Source organism: Chelonoidis abingdonii, chromosome 5, assembly GCF_003597395.2.
Source record: "Chelonoidis abingdonii isolate Lonesome George chromosome 5, CheloAbing_2.0, whole genome shotgun sequence".
NCBI lineage: Eukaryota > Metazoa > Chordata > Testudines > Testudinidae > Chelonoidis > Chelonoidis abingdonii.
The window spans coordinates 95,008,033-95,023,337 of NC_133773.1; the positions used below are offsets into that span (position 1 = coordinate 95,008,033).

A 15,305-nucleotide genomic window follows, 5' to 3' on the forward strand; every position below is an offset into this window, starting at 1 on the left:
TCCACAACAGGTATCGTACTATGGGAACAGAAGTTTGCATTGGGCATAGGCCAGAGACAGAGAGTTCTTGCATTTGACATGAATCAGGACTCCCTACCAAGTGTCTAAAACATACTAGAGTGTGAAACTAGAGGATGGACAGCCCACAGGATTAATCTGTTACTGCCATTATCAAAAGCACTCAATCCTCCAATTGCCAAAAATGCTGAAAGAAATAGTAGCCAGGGAGGGTGGAAACCAGATGTTATCCCCACCCTACTGCTCCCTAGTTATAGCATTTACTTGACTAATACCAGCCACTCTAGTGAAGCAATGTGCAGCAAGCCCCTTCTCAAACTATATTAAGATTCAGTCTCTTGCCTCAATGATGCCGCACCTGCAGTGATGTAGGATGATTGGCAGAAACACCTGCTGTTTTCAAAAGAAGTGTAGTGATAACTGCAGCTCTCTCTCCCTTCCTCATGGCAATCATTTAATTTTTATGTAATGAAAATATAAATTGCATACAGGTAAATTTTGACATCTCTGTATATAAAGTATCCTTTCAGAGTGAAGAAAATTAGAAGCAGCATACAAATGTCTCTGTGCATTACAGTTCTATGATTGTCACAGAACCTGATCATTCTGAGGTCCATAACCCTGACCTCCACTAGTGCATCTTTAATAAGAAGGTAGTCTTATAAATCTGATTCTTAGGTAACTGGGAGAAAAGATTACTTTTTCCATATTCCACAGGCCATAGTCTTCCCCTTCTGATCAAGTCTACTGTTCCAGGACAGAAAAGTTTTCTGATGCACTATTCATAGTCCACAGAGCAATGATGATGTACCTCAAACACATGGACTGCTTCAGAAAAAAAATCAGCACCCTTATCTTTCCATCCAAAACAAGACAACTTGTCCATAGCCAGATGGATAAGATGATGTGTTAGAAATGCATACACTACACTAGGTGGGCAGGTTCCAAGGTTCATTTAATGCAGTCCAATGTAGCACTCATCTAAAAGGAGCATCAGTCACCTTAAAAGAAATCAAGTTGTCGTCTATATTGTCCTTTCATAAAGTTGTCCAAGATTAGCTTGTTCTCCTCTGGTGAGGTCTCCTTTGGGAGAAAGGTGTTCTATGTAGTAGTCTCTAAAGAAAATGTTCTCTCCTGCCAGGGACTGTGGAAATGTGTGTCTGATTTCTCTCCTCCCATTACTTTCTGTAGTGCTCTCCATCGTATTAGATACGCGAGGTCAGGAGCCAGAAGGGAAAGTGTTAGACTGAGGGAAAAGTTCAGTTCTAGAAAGGATGTGTTAGCTGATCTTTTCCTTTCTGATAAAGCACTGGTTAACATCTCATACCAAACACAGATTCCAAGGCCAGAAGGGACCACTCTGATCATCTTGTCCAACCTCTTGTGTTAAACAGGCCTAGAACTTCACCAAAATAGTTCTTAGAAAATATCTTTTAGAAAAACATCTGATTTTGATTTAAAAATTGGTAGCAATGGAAACTCCAGCAAAACCCTGGGTAAACTTCTAGTGGTTGTTACCCTCATTGTCAAATTTGCTTTATTTCCATTTTTAATTTTGTCTTGCTTCAACTTCCAGCCATGGAATTGTGTTATACTTCTGATAGACTGAGGAGTCCCTTAATTAAGTATCCACATAAGGAACAAATTTACTACTCAAATCACCCCTTAGACTCAAAGAAAAAAGATCACTATAAAGGTGTTTTCTAATCTTTTAACCACACTCATGGCTCTTCTCTGAGCCCTCTCCCCTTTATCAACATTCTTGAACTCTGGGCACTAGAGCTGGATACAGTATTCCAACAGCAGGCTCATCTATCTACTCCTCTAGATTCCTGTTTGGGCTACAGCATCACAATGGAAGCTCAGGGTCAGCTGATTTTCCTCAGAAATGGTAAACTGGAAAAAGATTTATGGGTTGTGGAAGATAGAGTTCCCTAACCTGTAAGTAGGGCCTACATTCTTGTTCCTAGATGTAGGAATTTTACCATATTAAAATGCATATTGTTGGCTTATGTGCCATTTACTAAGTGATTGGGATTGCTCTGAATCCATGATCTTTCCTTATTTACCACTGCCCCATGGGTGTGTGTGTACTTTGTAGTTTTACACATCCTTGATTAGAAATCAGAGTGCAAGGCCCAGGATCAATCCTGGAAACACTCACTTGATGACAATTCCTCCTTTATTTTACATTGAGGCCTCACCTAGTTTTTAAATCCATTTAATGTGTCATATTAATTTTATATCTTTCTAGTATTTTAATCAGTGTCATGTCATACAAAGTCAAACACCGTAAAGGCTTAAGTATTACATTTACACTATCTTTATCAATACTTGTAATTGCATTAGAGATCTATTTTCCATAAACCTATGTTGATTTGCATTAGATTATGTAACCCTCCTGTAATTCCTTGATTAATCGAGTCCCATATCAGCTGCTCCATTATCTTACTGGGATTCATGTTGAACTGATAGGCCTATAACTACATGGGTCAAAATTGTAATTATGTACATGAGGATGAGTTATAGGAGTTAGTAATAAGTATTTCTAAAGGTTTGGCCATATCTGATGGAAATATAGACTACCTCTCCATCTGTGCAAAGAAGGTACAGCCCATTAATGGCTTGGGGAAAAGATTTTCCATCATTCCACATATTGATGTGATTAAAGCTATTTGCTGTATAACAGAATTTGGCTTAAAGACTCATCTTTTGACACTGGCACTCTGCAACCCTCACTTTAGAAAGAAGTGGCCAGTATTATAGCTACATGGAAGCCAGTAGTCAGATTCTCTCAGACCATTTGTGGGGGCGGGGGGGGGGGGGAGCAGAGAATAAGGAAGAGAACCTAGGAGGAAAATCTCAGGACAGTCAGTATAAGAGGAAAGACAGGGCCAAGCATGTCCTTCCAAGAATCTGAAATAGCATTGGGAAGGGAAGAGTAGGAGGGAAAAGACAAGAAAAGGGCACCAAAACCAGAGTGAAAGGGAGATGAGGCAGCAGAAAGGAAAGCAGTAGCTGGACAGCCACATACAAGTTTGCTGCCATGCTAGAGGCAATGTATTTTGTCCTTGCATACCAACACCACTACTGCTGCTGCTGCACACCCCTCCCCCCAAATACAGCAACTCACATCTTTCTCTCAGACACTCTTCCCCTTGAGAGTTACGGCCCCTCTCTCTCTGGATACCCAGAGATGCAAGCCAGACTATTCACATGCATAAGCAGTCCACCTGTGTTCTACATTTACACTTTGTCACATCTGGACTTTCAGGTATGGAAAGGGAAGGGGATTTACATTTTTTCCTGTAATGTTTCAGTTCTTAGTCTTTCAACAGAATTACAGTTTGTTAAACTAGTAGGAGGGAAGATGAGCAATAAATTTCACAGGTAATGGAAAGGTATATAGACAAATGACAAAGTTTCTTAAGGGAGAAAATTTATCACATACTAATAATTTCCCTACAATTTTAAGCTATCTCCTGCATTTATTCAATATTAACTGGATAAAGGACGAGTCACTCTTGCTCTTTCCTATTACCAAAATATTGGTAATATGTATCCCTTATCTGGGATATGTTTAGCATACTAGCTGCTCTTGCATCATACTTCCTCACAGGGAGTCTTAAGCTGGTGCAGCAGAAATGTGGTTGCTTTAGTCCAAATTGAACTAGCATTCCCATCACTTTCACAGAAGTTACAAAAAAATCCAATAAGTCAACATGGAGCTCTATTAAAGATTACCTGTTGAGCTTGACATCTTCACCTCCTTCGGTCTCCAAGAACATGCTCCCAGAGCAGTCTGGTCCTTTTCAAATCTTTGCTGGTGAAGCAGAGTGATCAGGAAGGGTAAGCTAGATCCCCTGTCCAGCACAGCAATCTTATGGAATTCCTCCTTGTGTAGGAAGGAAAGTATCCTCTCCCCTTCTACAGGATCCAGTTCTTGAGAAGTTCTAGCCTTATTTACCTTAGCTGTTGCCATTCAGCTCCTTTCTTGATGTGGTTAGAAACACTCCTAGTAGTAGGAGGTGAGGGATGAATAAATACACTTCCAATACTGCCTGCATCTATGAGTCTTGGACTAACAGTAGCCAACCTTCACAAAGCTTTAGTAATTGTTAGTCAGAGCATCAGTCACTCTGGCAAGATGCTCTTCAAACCTCCCCCTGCCTGCCCCAAATGGACTTGATCAGCCATTCCTTATCTCCACTAATCCAATAGTATCAAACCCCAAGCATAGAGCTGGGGCTTCAGCTCCATCCATCCCATCAGAGGAATCCATTTGGCAATGTATAGGTCTATGAACCTCAACAACTCAATCTCATTTCAGATACCACTTTAGATTATTTCAGAATTAGGATTGTTGGGCTGTTTCTTTTTGTGCATTAGGCCCAGCAAAATGAGTCAACGTCCTAAATTTGTAAATAGGTCTCCACGTTCAAAAATGGCCCTAGTGTTCTGTGATAGACTCCGGGACAATATTAAAAATCCTAGAACTCAAATGTGGAAGATTCATCTAGAAAAAACCCTCCATACTCACAGGCAGTAAAGTTGCCTACATTTTCAAACACAGTTGGGCAGAAAGGGATAATAAGAGGCAAAACAAGATTATGTTTATGCTGGGAACAAGTCTGTGCTAAAAACACTAAATCTGAGTTACTGCAACTAGGTCAGAAGGGCATTTAAAAGCTAGTTGGTCACCACTGATTCTAGCTGTAACATTTAACTGCACACTAGAAACAAGTTTGTGATAGGGGAGAAAGAGGGATGTAGAATGTCATCCTACAAGCTGCAGAATACAAACATTAAAAAGGATGAATAATGTACTGCAAACAAAATAGCAAGGAGTAATGTATGCACATTACATCTTCTGAAATTAGAAAATCCATGTCCTGTCATACAGACTATTATCCTTACTTTTGTTAAAGGTTGTGTCTACCCAACTGCTTTACATGGCAAACATTTAAAAAGGTTCCCATTAATAGATGTAGACTAGAACTCTGTACATAACTTTAAATGCAGCAATTCTTATCTCCAAGTCTACCTTTACTGTAAGGAAAAAAAGACTGGTTTCCATTCTTATGTAGTGTGCCCTTTCCTATCTTCACCGAGGAAGAGAGAGAAGAGTAGCAGATCTAATGGACTTTCACTAAAAAGAAAGTATGAAAAACTTCATTGTAACTGCCTGCAGAAGGCCCTACATTATTAATTTTAATTCATAAAAGACCTTATTTAAGGAAGATTATGTTCTGTCTTTCCAAAAAGTCAGTGCTTTTAAAAAACACTGGAGATTTTATAAGTCTTCAGTATTCAGTACCACTGTTGCCTAGGAATCTGCCCACAAGCTTGATGAACAGCTATAGTTTTCATCCAGTTGCTTATAAAACTGGATTCCCTACAGACTGTAATTAGAAGTAAATATGGAGAATAGTCTTAAGTAGGATGCAAGATTTGCTAAGAAATTGGTGTTACTACTAAGAAATGAATACCTTTCCCATTTAGCAGCAATGGTTTCAGGCCAGTACTGTGCTATTGTGGGGTTGGGAGATACAGTTCCCTTGTTCTACTTATCCTATTGTGGTTCCAGTTCATGTCTGTGCCATTCTGGCAAAAAGGCCACAAATCCTCTCATATCTTAAGGACTTTCTTCACAGTTAGAGAAGGGGAGGATCACATGCAAGCAGGCAGAAGCCAAGCACTGTGGATATGTGGTAGGTACAGGCAGAGTTTAAAGGAACCTCCAAAAGTTAGACAGCCCTGTCTTGTGTTTTCCCATCTTAGGATAGCGATCATGGGTCAGTAAGGAAAATGTTTAAAATTATGCAACAGTTTCCTCTTATAGCAACTTCCTTCTGAAATGCTACATAATACCACCCTTCCTCATGGTGAGTGTTGCTGTTGATCAGTAAATGTTGGGGTGTATCAAGTCAAGAAGAAGGCTGGATATTAGCAATGTGTTATCTTTAAAGGAGAGAGTTTCACAGAAAAAAAGTTATACATTACTGACTCTTGGTAACAGAAGCTTTTGTCTACACAGTTTGAAAAATACACAGGTAGAGAAAATTAACAGTCACTATCAGATAGCTAATAAAGCAGCTAGAACAGAAGTAAGCTATTTCACAATAGGCTCCATAAGTGAGAAATGCAGCCATGATAGTTATTGATAGCCACATTTGTAATTTATACAGATCAATTGAGCTAAACATTAAAAACAACAGACAGTGAAAATCTTTAACTGGTCCGTTAGCAACAGCTGTTTCATTTTACCCTCTCCCCTTTACAGCCATGCACACCTGGAGTACATGCCCTTTTTAGGTTAAGGGGTTTCATTAAAGATAGTGCTACAACAGCCCCTGGAAGTATTCAGATTAGTGATAGCCATTTCTACAGCTAAACTGGCTACTTGTATAATTCTAGGCTTGAGCTGAAGACATTTTGTTTCTTGATCTGGCTAGCCCTCTGCCTAGAGAATTGCTAACTTTCAGATGTTGAAGTGATTGATAGGAAGAAAGTTGTGTATGTTTAAGTACTCCTATCCTAGTTAGTGACTGTAGAACATTTTAGTTCAATTGTAATCCTACATTAATATTTGCCTGTATTGTGGAAGGATGCCATTGGATTTTCATTCTTGTGTTAAATGAGATGGATGCTTTACATAGAGGAATGGAGGTAGTTTACATCAGTAATCTATTTGAGACTCAGCTATCTAGGTCACTCCTCAGATGCCTCCCTGAAGCTTAGGGAGGTCACTAGGAAAGCATGTCTGCCTCTTCCAGAAACAGAAATGCTAGATGTTGTCACCATAACAATAAAATCAGCCACAGAACTACTCTTCCTTGTATGACAGGACAGTGCCTTCTCCCCCATTCCTAATTGGGAATGTTGCAACTTCCATACTCAAAGAAGGTAGACATGAGCATGCCTTATCTGTTATAAGAGTGCTTTGCCATACCTTTATTTGTAGGTTTGCCCAGCTATACACCCCACCATATTATATATTCTTTCAAAAGAAAAACTGCTTTGATTGCAATTTTACACTGGGATCCTTTAAACAAGTATCCCAGTCAAATAATATATTTGAAACTAAATGTACTATCACAGGAAAGACGTTTGCCTTTGCATCTCCCACAGAGATCTTGACGATGGGGTCTCTTGGGGTCCACATGGCGCACTTTCACAGGGCAGGTGCATCTGGTCTGCTTACAGCTCTAGAAAGAAGCAAGGATGTTGGAGGAGAAAGCACCTGAACTGCAGTGATACAGGCAAGGCAGGAGAGATCTGCAAGCTTAGGGGAGGGAGCAGTATTGGCTGCTGTAGTTTAGATTATAGCCTGCTCAGTGCAGGGATGAGTGAGGCTGCTGACAAAGCCCCACTCACTGGTGGTGCTAGAGCACAGCTGGAGTTCCCAGGCTTACTAGAAGCAACCGTGGTGAAGGCCCCACAAACCACCTCCCTGAAGTAGGCCAAGTTACAAGGTGCCCCAGCCCAAAGGGGCAGTGCTCACCTGGCAGGTGATGTCCTCCACGCGGTAGGGGTTGTAGGATTTCTGACATGTCCGGCAGAACTGCCTGAAGTAGACCTGGAGGAAGGGGGAAAGCAGGTCAGTGGCAATCAGAGCCCAGGGGATGGAGGGGCAACCCAGGAGCACCAGGCCTACCTTGTTGGTGCCCTGCACACACCACACATAGGCACTCTCCCAACGGATGTTGCAGTCCTTGCAGTGGTAGTAGCCATACTTCTGCTCCAGAAACTGGGGGGAACAAGGGTTACTCAGCCACGGGCAGGGAGCCAGCCCCCAGCCATGCCAGGCCTGCCCTGCCCAGCTCCCGCACCCTGGAGCCTACTAGCCGCCGTGCAAGGAGTGACCCCACCGCAGAGAATCGCTGCCGCCCCAGGGCCAGTCACCCGAGGCCCCGCCCCCCAGGCTTCCCACCACCCCCTGCCCTGCAGCGGCACGCGGTGACCCGGCCCTCACCTGGAAGCGCAGGCGGGTCTTGCCCTGCCCCGGCTCCTGAAGGGCTGCGGCCTGGGGCTGCCCCGCCTGGCGCTCCGAGGCCTCCACCGGGCCTTCCTGCCTCGGGACAGCTACCGCCTCCTCCTCCTCTGCCGCCTCCTGCTGCTGGGGCGGCCGCGGCTCCTGCGGCTCCGCGCTGCTCCCGGGCGGTTGCTCCCAGCTGGCCCGCACTGCGGCCGCCTCCGTGCGCTGCTGCTCTTCTTCCTCGGCGGCCGCCTCCTCCGGCTCCTCCTCGGCTGCCTCCTGCCCCGCGTCCTCGGGCTCCTCCAGGAAGGTGGTGAGTCTGCGGGACGCCATGGGCGAGTAGACGGCGATGGTCCGGGGGAAGCGCACGGGCCTGGTGGTGGCGGTGGCGGGGCTGCCCTGCTCTTGCTCGCGGGGCCGCAGCGAGGGCAGCCCGGGGGCCGGCCGCCGCCGCAGCAGCGTGGCAGCAGGGTGCGGGGCCCCAACGAGCACTGCACCGAGGCGTCCTGCCGCGGGTTCACCTGCACCCCCACCTCCTTAGTGTTGGCCTTGCGGAGCCGCGGCGTCAGGCTGGGGTTCACCTGGGACAGGATCGCCTTCAGCTGCGCCCGCTGGTAGTTATCGAAGTACTCGGCCGCGGCCGCCGCCGCCGTGTCCCCATAGCCCGAGAAGTAGGTGCCCCGCTGCCGCCAGGCGCCCGGGGGCCCTTTGCCCTTTGGCGGCTGGTAGCGGTAGGAGTAGGGGGTGTAGGCTGAGTACAGGTAACTATCCATGGCCTCGTCCGCCATAGCGCCTGCCCCGTTAGCTGAGCCCGCGGGCGCCGCTTTAAATACTCCGCCCTGGAGGAGGGCGGGGCGGACGGGCTCAGGTGCACATCCCTTCCCCCCCCGCCACCTGAGCGGGCTGCTGCCATTGGCAGAGGGGCAATGAAGCAGCTCGCCGCGGATTCCCCGGCGGGGGTCGCTGCCCCGGGAAGCCCGCGGGGAAAGCAGGAGGATGGGAAGAGCCCGAGCCCGGGGACAAAGGAACATAGCAGAGGTGGGAGGGGAGCCACGGCGGCGCGGACGCAGAGCTCCAGGCAGGTCTCTGAAGCAAGTAAACCCCTTGTTGGTACCACCCTGCTGGGTTCTCTCTGTCTCTTAAATGTCCTGAGTCTCCCTTCCTCTGGCCCTTGAGTTACAACTCCTGTATCTGCCCGGCCAACCGCCGGGGGGGGCTAGCGGCTGTGCCTCCTTCATGTGAGCTGGGGGGGTTAGCCGGAGGCTGTGGCGCGTTTTCTTTGGAGCAAACCCGGCGCGTTGATTGATTGGTGAGATTTCCGGGAGCAGCAAGAGGCTGCGTGCCGCAGGCAGACAATGACAGCGCGGTGTGTGTGATAGAAACGACACGCGGGGGAATCCAGGGGCGCTGGGACAGTGTGTACAGTGGGGCTGCTGACAGCCTTCAACCAAACTGTAAACCCTGTGTATGATGGAAACCAGGTCAAGCCAGGGGGTGCGGCAGCACCCCCAGTTCCAGCACCTGTGGATGAATCTGTGAAGGAGGAAGGAACGCGTGAATTCCTTGGCTGGTACTAAGCATAGGAGCCAGGGACCAGATAGTTTAAGAAGGGAGGATTTACCTTCCTTGAAGATAAATCGCTGCTAGATACGTCTCTAGATAAACGAAACCGTTACTTGCACTTCCTTTTAATTTTTAGTTATTTTTGGAGGGATTTTAATTAGTGATTAGTACAGCGTTAATTCATCTTTTCCACGCATTTATCATCAGAACAATAGACAGGATTTTTTTACAACTAATGGGATGCATAAAATTGAACGACACTTTACAAATGTAATCTAATTTGCTCGTTTGTTCATCAGTGATACACAAATTAACCCTTTCCTACAAAATACTTCATTCGTTTCTGGTACCTGTCCCTGCCTTAGTTATGTCACCAAAGAGCTTCTTCGTATGAAGTTGTAGACGTATCTCGTTGTGTCACGTTGATTTTTGTACATATAAGGCTATGTTTTTGAGAAAATATTCGCAACTGGCACAATAGTAAATATATGGTCATCTTATACACTGAGAGTAGATGGGTGGATAATGGAGACTAGTCAGTACCCCAGCTGCCTGTTTTACGAGTTCCCAAAACATATTGCAAATACCATATAATATTACTGTAACTCAGGCGTCCCCTTCTGTTGCTCTGTTGTCCATCTACAGTGCAGTCTGTGCAGGCTCCATCAGAATAGAATTGTGTTCCTCTGCAGTCACTGTGCCGTATGAGGTATCTGCCATTTCCTCCTCTTTCAGTTTCTTGTAAGAAATATCCGTGTCTTCATCTTCATTTAGGGGATCTTGTTTATAGGCATCTCTTCCGTACATCTTGTACACTAACACAAAAACCCCAGCTTCTGCAGCCTGGAAAAGTGCATAAAGCAAGGGAAACATATACATACTTCCTATGAGATGTGGTGGAAAAGTTAGTTTTAGTATAGCTGTGCAGAGCTGGACATTTTGACATCCTGTTTCCAAAGACACTGTCCTCTTGCAATGAGGTGGCAGGTGAAATAAAGTAGCTAAGCCATATCCTGAGGCATAGCCCGCTAAGGGCATCAAGAGTGCTACTATGTAGACAGATGCAGGGATACTTGCCAGCAGCTCAGGTCCCAACATAGTGCCAGTCAGAATGAAAAGAAGCACCAAAGTCACTAAAAGGGACCACAAGGAAACCTAACAATAATGAATAATCACAATCAGATATGTTAGAGAAAAAAGAAGGGAAAACTTACATTAGAGTCATTTAAAAGCAAATTAATTAAATACACAATTATTAAAATAGTATAAGAAAATAATTTAAACTATATATTTGTTTTAAAAATCAGCACATTTTATTGCAGCAGTTACAGCAGAAGCTTTTCCTTGTATGAATAGTGAACAGACAAAATGTGATTGAAGGACATTGAAAAGACCACTCTGCTTAATTACAAATTCCCGGGAGTATGCTATACCCTTAGCATTTCTAACACAGATCTTATTTTAACCTATCGACTGATGGACAGATTCTGCTACCCTTTCTTACCTTGGACCTGATCCAAAATTTCAGTGGACTTTGAATAAGGTGCAAGGTGAATAAGGGTGGAAAAAAATCTGTCTCTTAATTAGTTTTTAACATTTATAACTTGCCTGGGATACTTTCTCTGAAAGATAGTAACAATCTGCATTAATGTGTGTACATTTTCATTTAAAAAAGAAAATGAAACTGTCTGATTTTTGCTAAAATACTTTAAAATATTACTTTTAAAGTGTAAATTGGATAAACTATTTAAAGAAATTTCATCTTGCCTAACAATGTGTATCCCAAGTTTAAGCCTAAAGGAGATACAAACTATCCAAACTGACAGTTAAAAAGCATGGTACTGGTTCTGAAATAAGATCTGATCCCATTGAATTCAATGGCAGTTATATAATTTACTTTAATTGGTGCAAGACTGGGCCCAGAGGTTGGGTCTTTTTAGTTTAGTGTATTCTGTGCATGCTGCAACCATCGAGTGATTTTTGCAGTATTAACCGGTTGTGTGCTGAGTGACTTTGCTTTACCTTTGAGCATGTTTTGCTTGAAAGTTTACCTTAATTTTTAACTTTCATGTTTTGTTTTTTGATGAACAGAAATATTCATCTGTTCAACTATTGTTGCTTTCAACATAAATAGATGTTTAAAGACTTTGTAATAGTACTTCGGTCGGGTAATTCTCTTCAATTATGGTTAGTAGTCTCCACAGCATGCTTTCACTTTCCTGTCCCCATGAATTCCCTTTCCTCAAGCCTTTCTCTTTCCCTTGGTTGCACTTAATAATGTTAGTTAAAGTTAATAAGATTGTACATTTCTGTTGTTCAGTAAGACCATTTTTTTTATTTGTCCTCATCCTTCCCTAAAACACCGGGTGAAATCCTGGTATCTTTGCTTATTTTGTTGAATCTTTGAAATTATTTTCAACTAACATGCACAAAAATGTATTTTAATGTTATTTTTCTTATTGACTTTCATACAAATTACTTGCATGATGAAGGTTTAGTCAGAAATATAGAAATTAGTTGTGCCACGATTGATGAAAAATGCTTACTGAAAATTTGTATATTTTCAAAACAAAGAAATAATTTAGAAAACAATAACTGTTATATTTTTGTTTTAATTATTCCAAATTAAGATAGTTGTACGTGTTACTATTTTAGTTAGTTAGGAATTTACTGATTTTTATTGCATGTAGAACTGAAGCTACTAGTTCTAATGTGGATATAGTACCTGTTATATGTATAACATTTATTTATTTAAAGCACATGCTTAGCAATGTTGTCTCATGGTTAGAAATATATTGACCATTCATCTGTGGTTTGATCTGCTCTTGTTGCACTGAAGAAATGGCATTGCCTGTCTACTTTTTATTTAGTGTTACTGTGTGGAAATATTGATTCATCCTTTGGTCTTTGTAAGAGAGCAATTTTTTATTTATTTATTTATTTTTAACAAAAAGTTACTTGTGGTCAACTCTAATCTTGCCTGTAACTGTTTTACAGAAAATAGTCACGCACGGGCAGTATTTTTATTACTAGTTGACCACAATGGGCGCTTATCCTTCCTCTTTAGAAAACAGAGAGAGAGATTCTGTTTAGAATTCGGAACAAGTCCTGAGGGTTTACACGGGATATGTGATGAGCCTTCATCCTATGATTTGAGTAATATCAATACAATACGCGGAAGTGCTGTTTCTACACTGACATGCAGTCCTGGTGAAACAGATACTGTGCACGCTGCTCTCAGTGCTGGCTCCTCTACTCTTTACGTGCTCACGACGTAGGGCAGTATTTATACGCTTTAAAAAGCTTTACCCGTCTCTTTACTGTAGATCTGTTAAATCTTCCGCCACGTGCATCTTTTCTTATCCTTTAACTAGAACATGTACATTCTGTATCCTAAAGCAGCAGCGCCCATAGTGCGGCTCCGAGAAGCAGAGCCCTTCCCCACTCCCTGTGACCGCCCCACCGAGAAGGAGCTCCCTAGGGGCCTGTTCCCCGATGGTGCTCGGCACCTCTGTGTATGTAGAAGTGGGACCCGGCGCAGCTGTTGTTACCTTGAGCAAGAGGTCGGCGACCCGTGTGTACTTGTAGCGGATGAAAACTCCTACGCCGATGGGGAGCAAAGTGCTGCATAGGGTCAGACTCACGGCCCCCAGGGGCAAGAGCTGCACCAGAGGCGTGTTGATCCAGGCGCGGCTGTATATCCACAGACACAGGGGCATCAGCAGCAGGGCCAGCAGGGTGGATGAGGCGGTCATGATAATACTGCAGGAGGGAGGGGACAGAACAACAGGCAGCGGGTCAGCACGAGCAGCTCTTCCATCAGCTGCTGGGTGTGGGGGAACAATACCTCCCGAGCCTCCAGTAAGAGCTGGCGGTACAAATCCATTTCGTGTAACGAGGCACAAACCTATCGTGCAAAACCCTCTCTAGGAGCTGGGACAAGAGTCGCCCAGGGGGCAAATAGCTGTTTGATTGCAAGAATTTCTCTCCAGTTACCGAGCAGGCTGGAGATGCTCGGATATTGGCCTGAATATGGTTGGGGGAGGGGGGGGAGGGTATTGCCGGCTGTGTTTTTTGTGAAAGGAAGATTATATTTTTCCATGTAAAACCTGCCTGCCTTAGGGGGCCGTGGAGCACAAACAGATAATAATTGCAAGTGTTCGGCACGGGTTGGGCTCTCCGCATCTCCCAGAGGCGCGCAGCCAGCGCGGGACACAACAACGCAAGAACTCAAACGTCTTTTTGTCCCCCCAAAATTCCCCTGAGATCCTGAAACCGGCTCCTCTGTCCTGGTACCCACGAGCCGCGCCCCGGAACAGGGGCAGCAAAGGCTGGCGCAGACCTGATTATAAAATAGCGAATATTTTAAACAACTGTAAACCCGACAGTCCTCCCGCAGCACGCACCGTCCACACCCCGGCACATCCACACCCCCCGCGCTGCTACTAACCCCGCCACTTCCCCCCTTCCTCCCCCACCGACCGCACCATCCACATTCCCTTCCTCCCCGCCCCGGCTACATCCACAATCCCCCTTCCCCCCCACCCCACCCCCGGCACATCCACATCTCCCGCACGGCTACTGACCCCCCGCACATCCCCACCTCCCGCAGCGCCCCTGGCACATCGAGTCCCCCGGCTGCCTCCCTCTCCCAGCGGGGTTCAGGCCGCCCTCTCTGGGCCCTATACTCCGACAAGGAGCGACGCCTGCCCCGCCGGGGAGGGAGATGAGCCCGGCGAGGTGGGTACCTGAGGTTCATGTCTCCGTTGACCAGCAGGGACATGATATTGGAGAGGTTCCCCCCGGGGCAGCAGCCACACAGCAGCACGGCCACCGCGGCCACCTCGTCCAGGGCGAAGAGCAACGCCAGCAGGAAGGCCAGCAGGGGCATGAGCACGAACTGGCAGAGCAGCGCCAGCAGCACCCCCACCGGCCGCCGCAGCTGCCCCCCGAGCTGGCTCAGCTCCACGGTGCAGCCCAAGCCCAGCATGGTGGTGCACAGCGCCAGCCCCACGAACACGCTCAAACCCTGGTTCAGAGGCGTATCCCAGAACGGGGGGCTGCCCCCCGACCCCGTGCCTGCCTGCGGCACCCAGCCGGAGGGGCTGGGGCGGGGGCTGCCGCTGCTGCTGCTGTTCTCGGGCTCCAGGGAGAGCGAAGCGAAGGGGGCAAGAGTCCCGTTCTCCACCCAGGAGCTGTCCATGGCTGTGCACTGTGTGTGCGAGCCTGGCAGTCAGCGGCTGAGCATCTAGTCAGAAACTGCCAGGTCCCTATCGCCTGCCCAAGCACTGGAGGAGCCGGGAGGCCCCACAAGGTGGGGACTGATAGGCAGTGAAGAGGCTGAGGAGACTGTCAGTCAGTCACCAGGCTGAAGCACTGGCACATCTTAGCCCTCCTCAGACCTTCATCCCCACCCCCTAGGCACCTCCACTTACAGCCAAGCACAATAGCCCTCATTCACACACATTGAATTAATCTACCCTACACAATATAGCACCTACAACTAGACACACTGCATCTAGGATACTCACCCTACATTAGATTTCCTCTGTCTCTTACACAAGAAAGCTTGCTTTTTTGTACCAGTGTGTCTTGTGTCTGCTTTATATAGCGGTGCATTCAGTCACACACTTAACCCACAGGCATAGACAGACATCCTGTTAAGAAGCTACTCCAGGCAGGGCCCATGTCTTCCTTTGTATCTGTTATGGTGCCAAGCTCTCTGTCAGCAGTCAACCAATAATAA

The 15,305-nt window shown here is 45.8% G+C and overlaps 2 protein-coding genes across 2 annotated transcripts; both read right to left on the reverse strand.

Moving 5' to 3' along the window:
* Window positions 1–6,988: 6,988 nt before the first annotated feature.
* ZAR1 (zygote arrest 1) lies at window positions 6,989–8,828 on the reverse strand. The gene is given in 5 exon segments (XM_075066491.1): window positions 6,989–7,226; window positions 7,523–7,597; window positions 7,676–7,768; window positions 7,994–8,455; window positions 8,458–8,828. Coding segments are annotated over 5 exon segments (1,101 nt in total). The 5' UTR covers window positions 8,785–8,828; the 3' UTR covers window positions 6,989–7,082.
* Window positions 8,829–9,668: 840 nt separating this feature from the next.
* SLC10A4 (solute carrier family 10 member 4) lies at window positions 9,669–14,875 on the reverse strand. The gene is made up of 3 exons (XM_032768900.2): window positions 14,308–14,875; window positions 13,111–13,321; window positions 9,669–10,714 (listed from the first exon to the last, which is right to left on the reverse strand). The coding sequence occupies exons 1-3, from the start codon at window positions 14,760–14,762 to the stop codon at window positions 10,199–10,201; spliced, it is 1,182 nt and encodes a 393-aa protein (XP_032624791.1). The 5' UTR covers window positions 14,763–14,875; the 3' UTR covers window positions 9,669–10,198.
* Window positions 14,876–15,305: the final 430 nt, after the last annotated feature.

Coding starts and splice junctions, on each gene's coding strand:
- SLC10A4 (XM_032768900.2), bottom strand. CDS start 14,762: ATGGACAGCTCCTGGGTGGAGAACGGGACTCTTGCCCCCTTCGCTTCG. Junction 13,322..14,307: donor AACGGAGACATGAACCTCAG/GTACCCACCTCG, acceptor TCCCTCCTGCAG/TATTATCATGACCGCCTCAT. Junction 10,715..13,110: donor TCGCCGACCTCTTGCTCAAG/GTAACAACAGCT, acceptor CATTATTGTTAG/GTTTCCTTGTGGTCCCTTTT.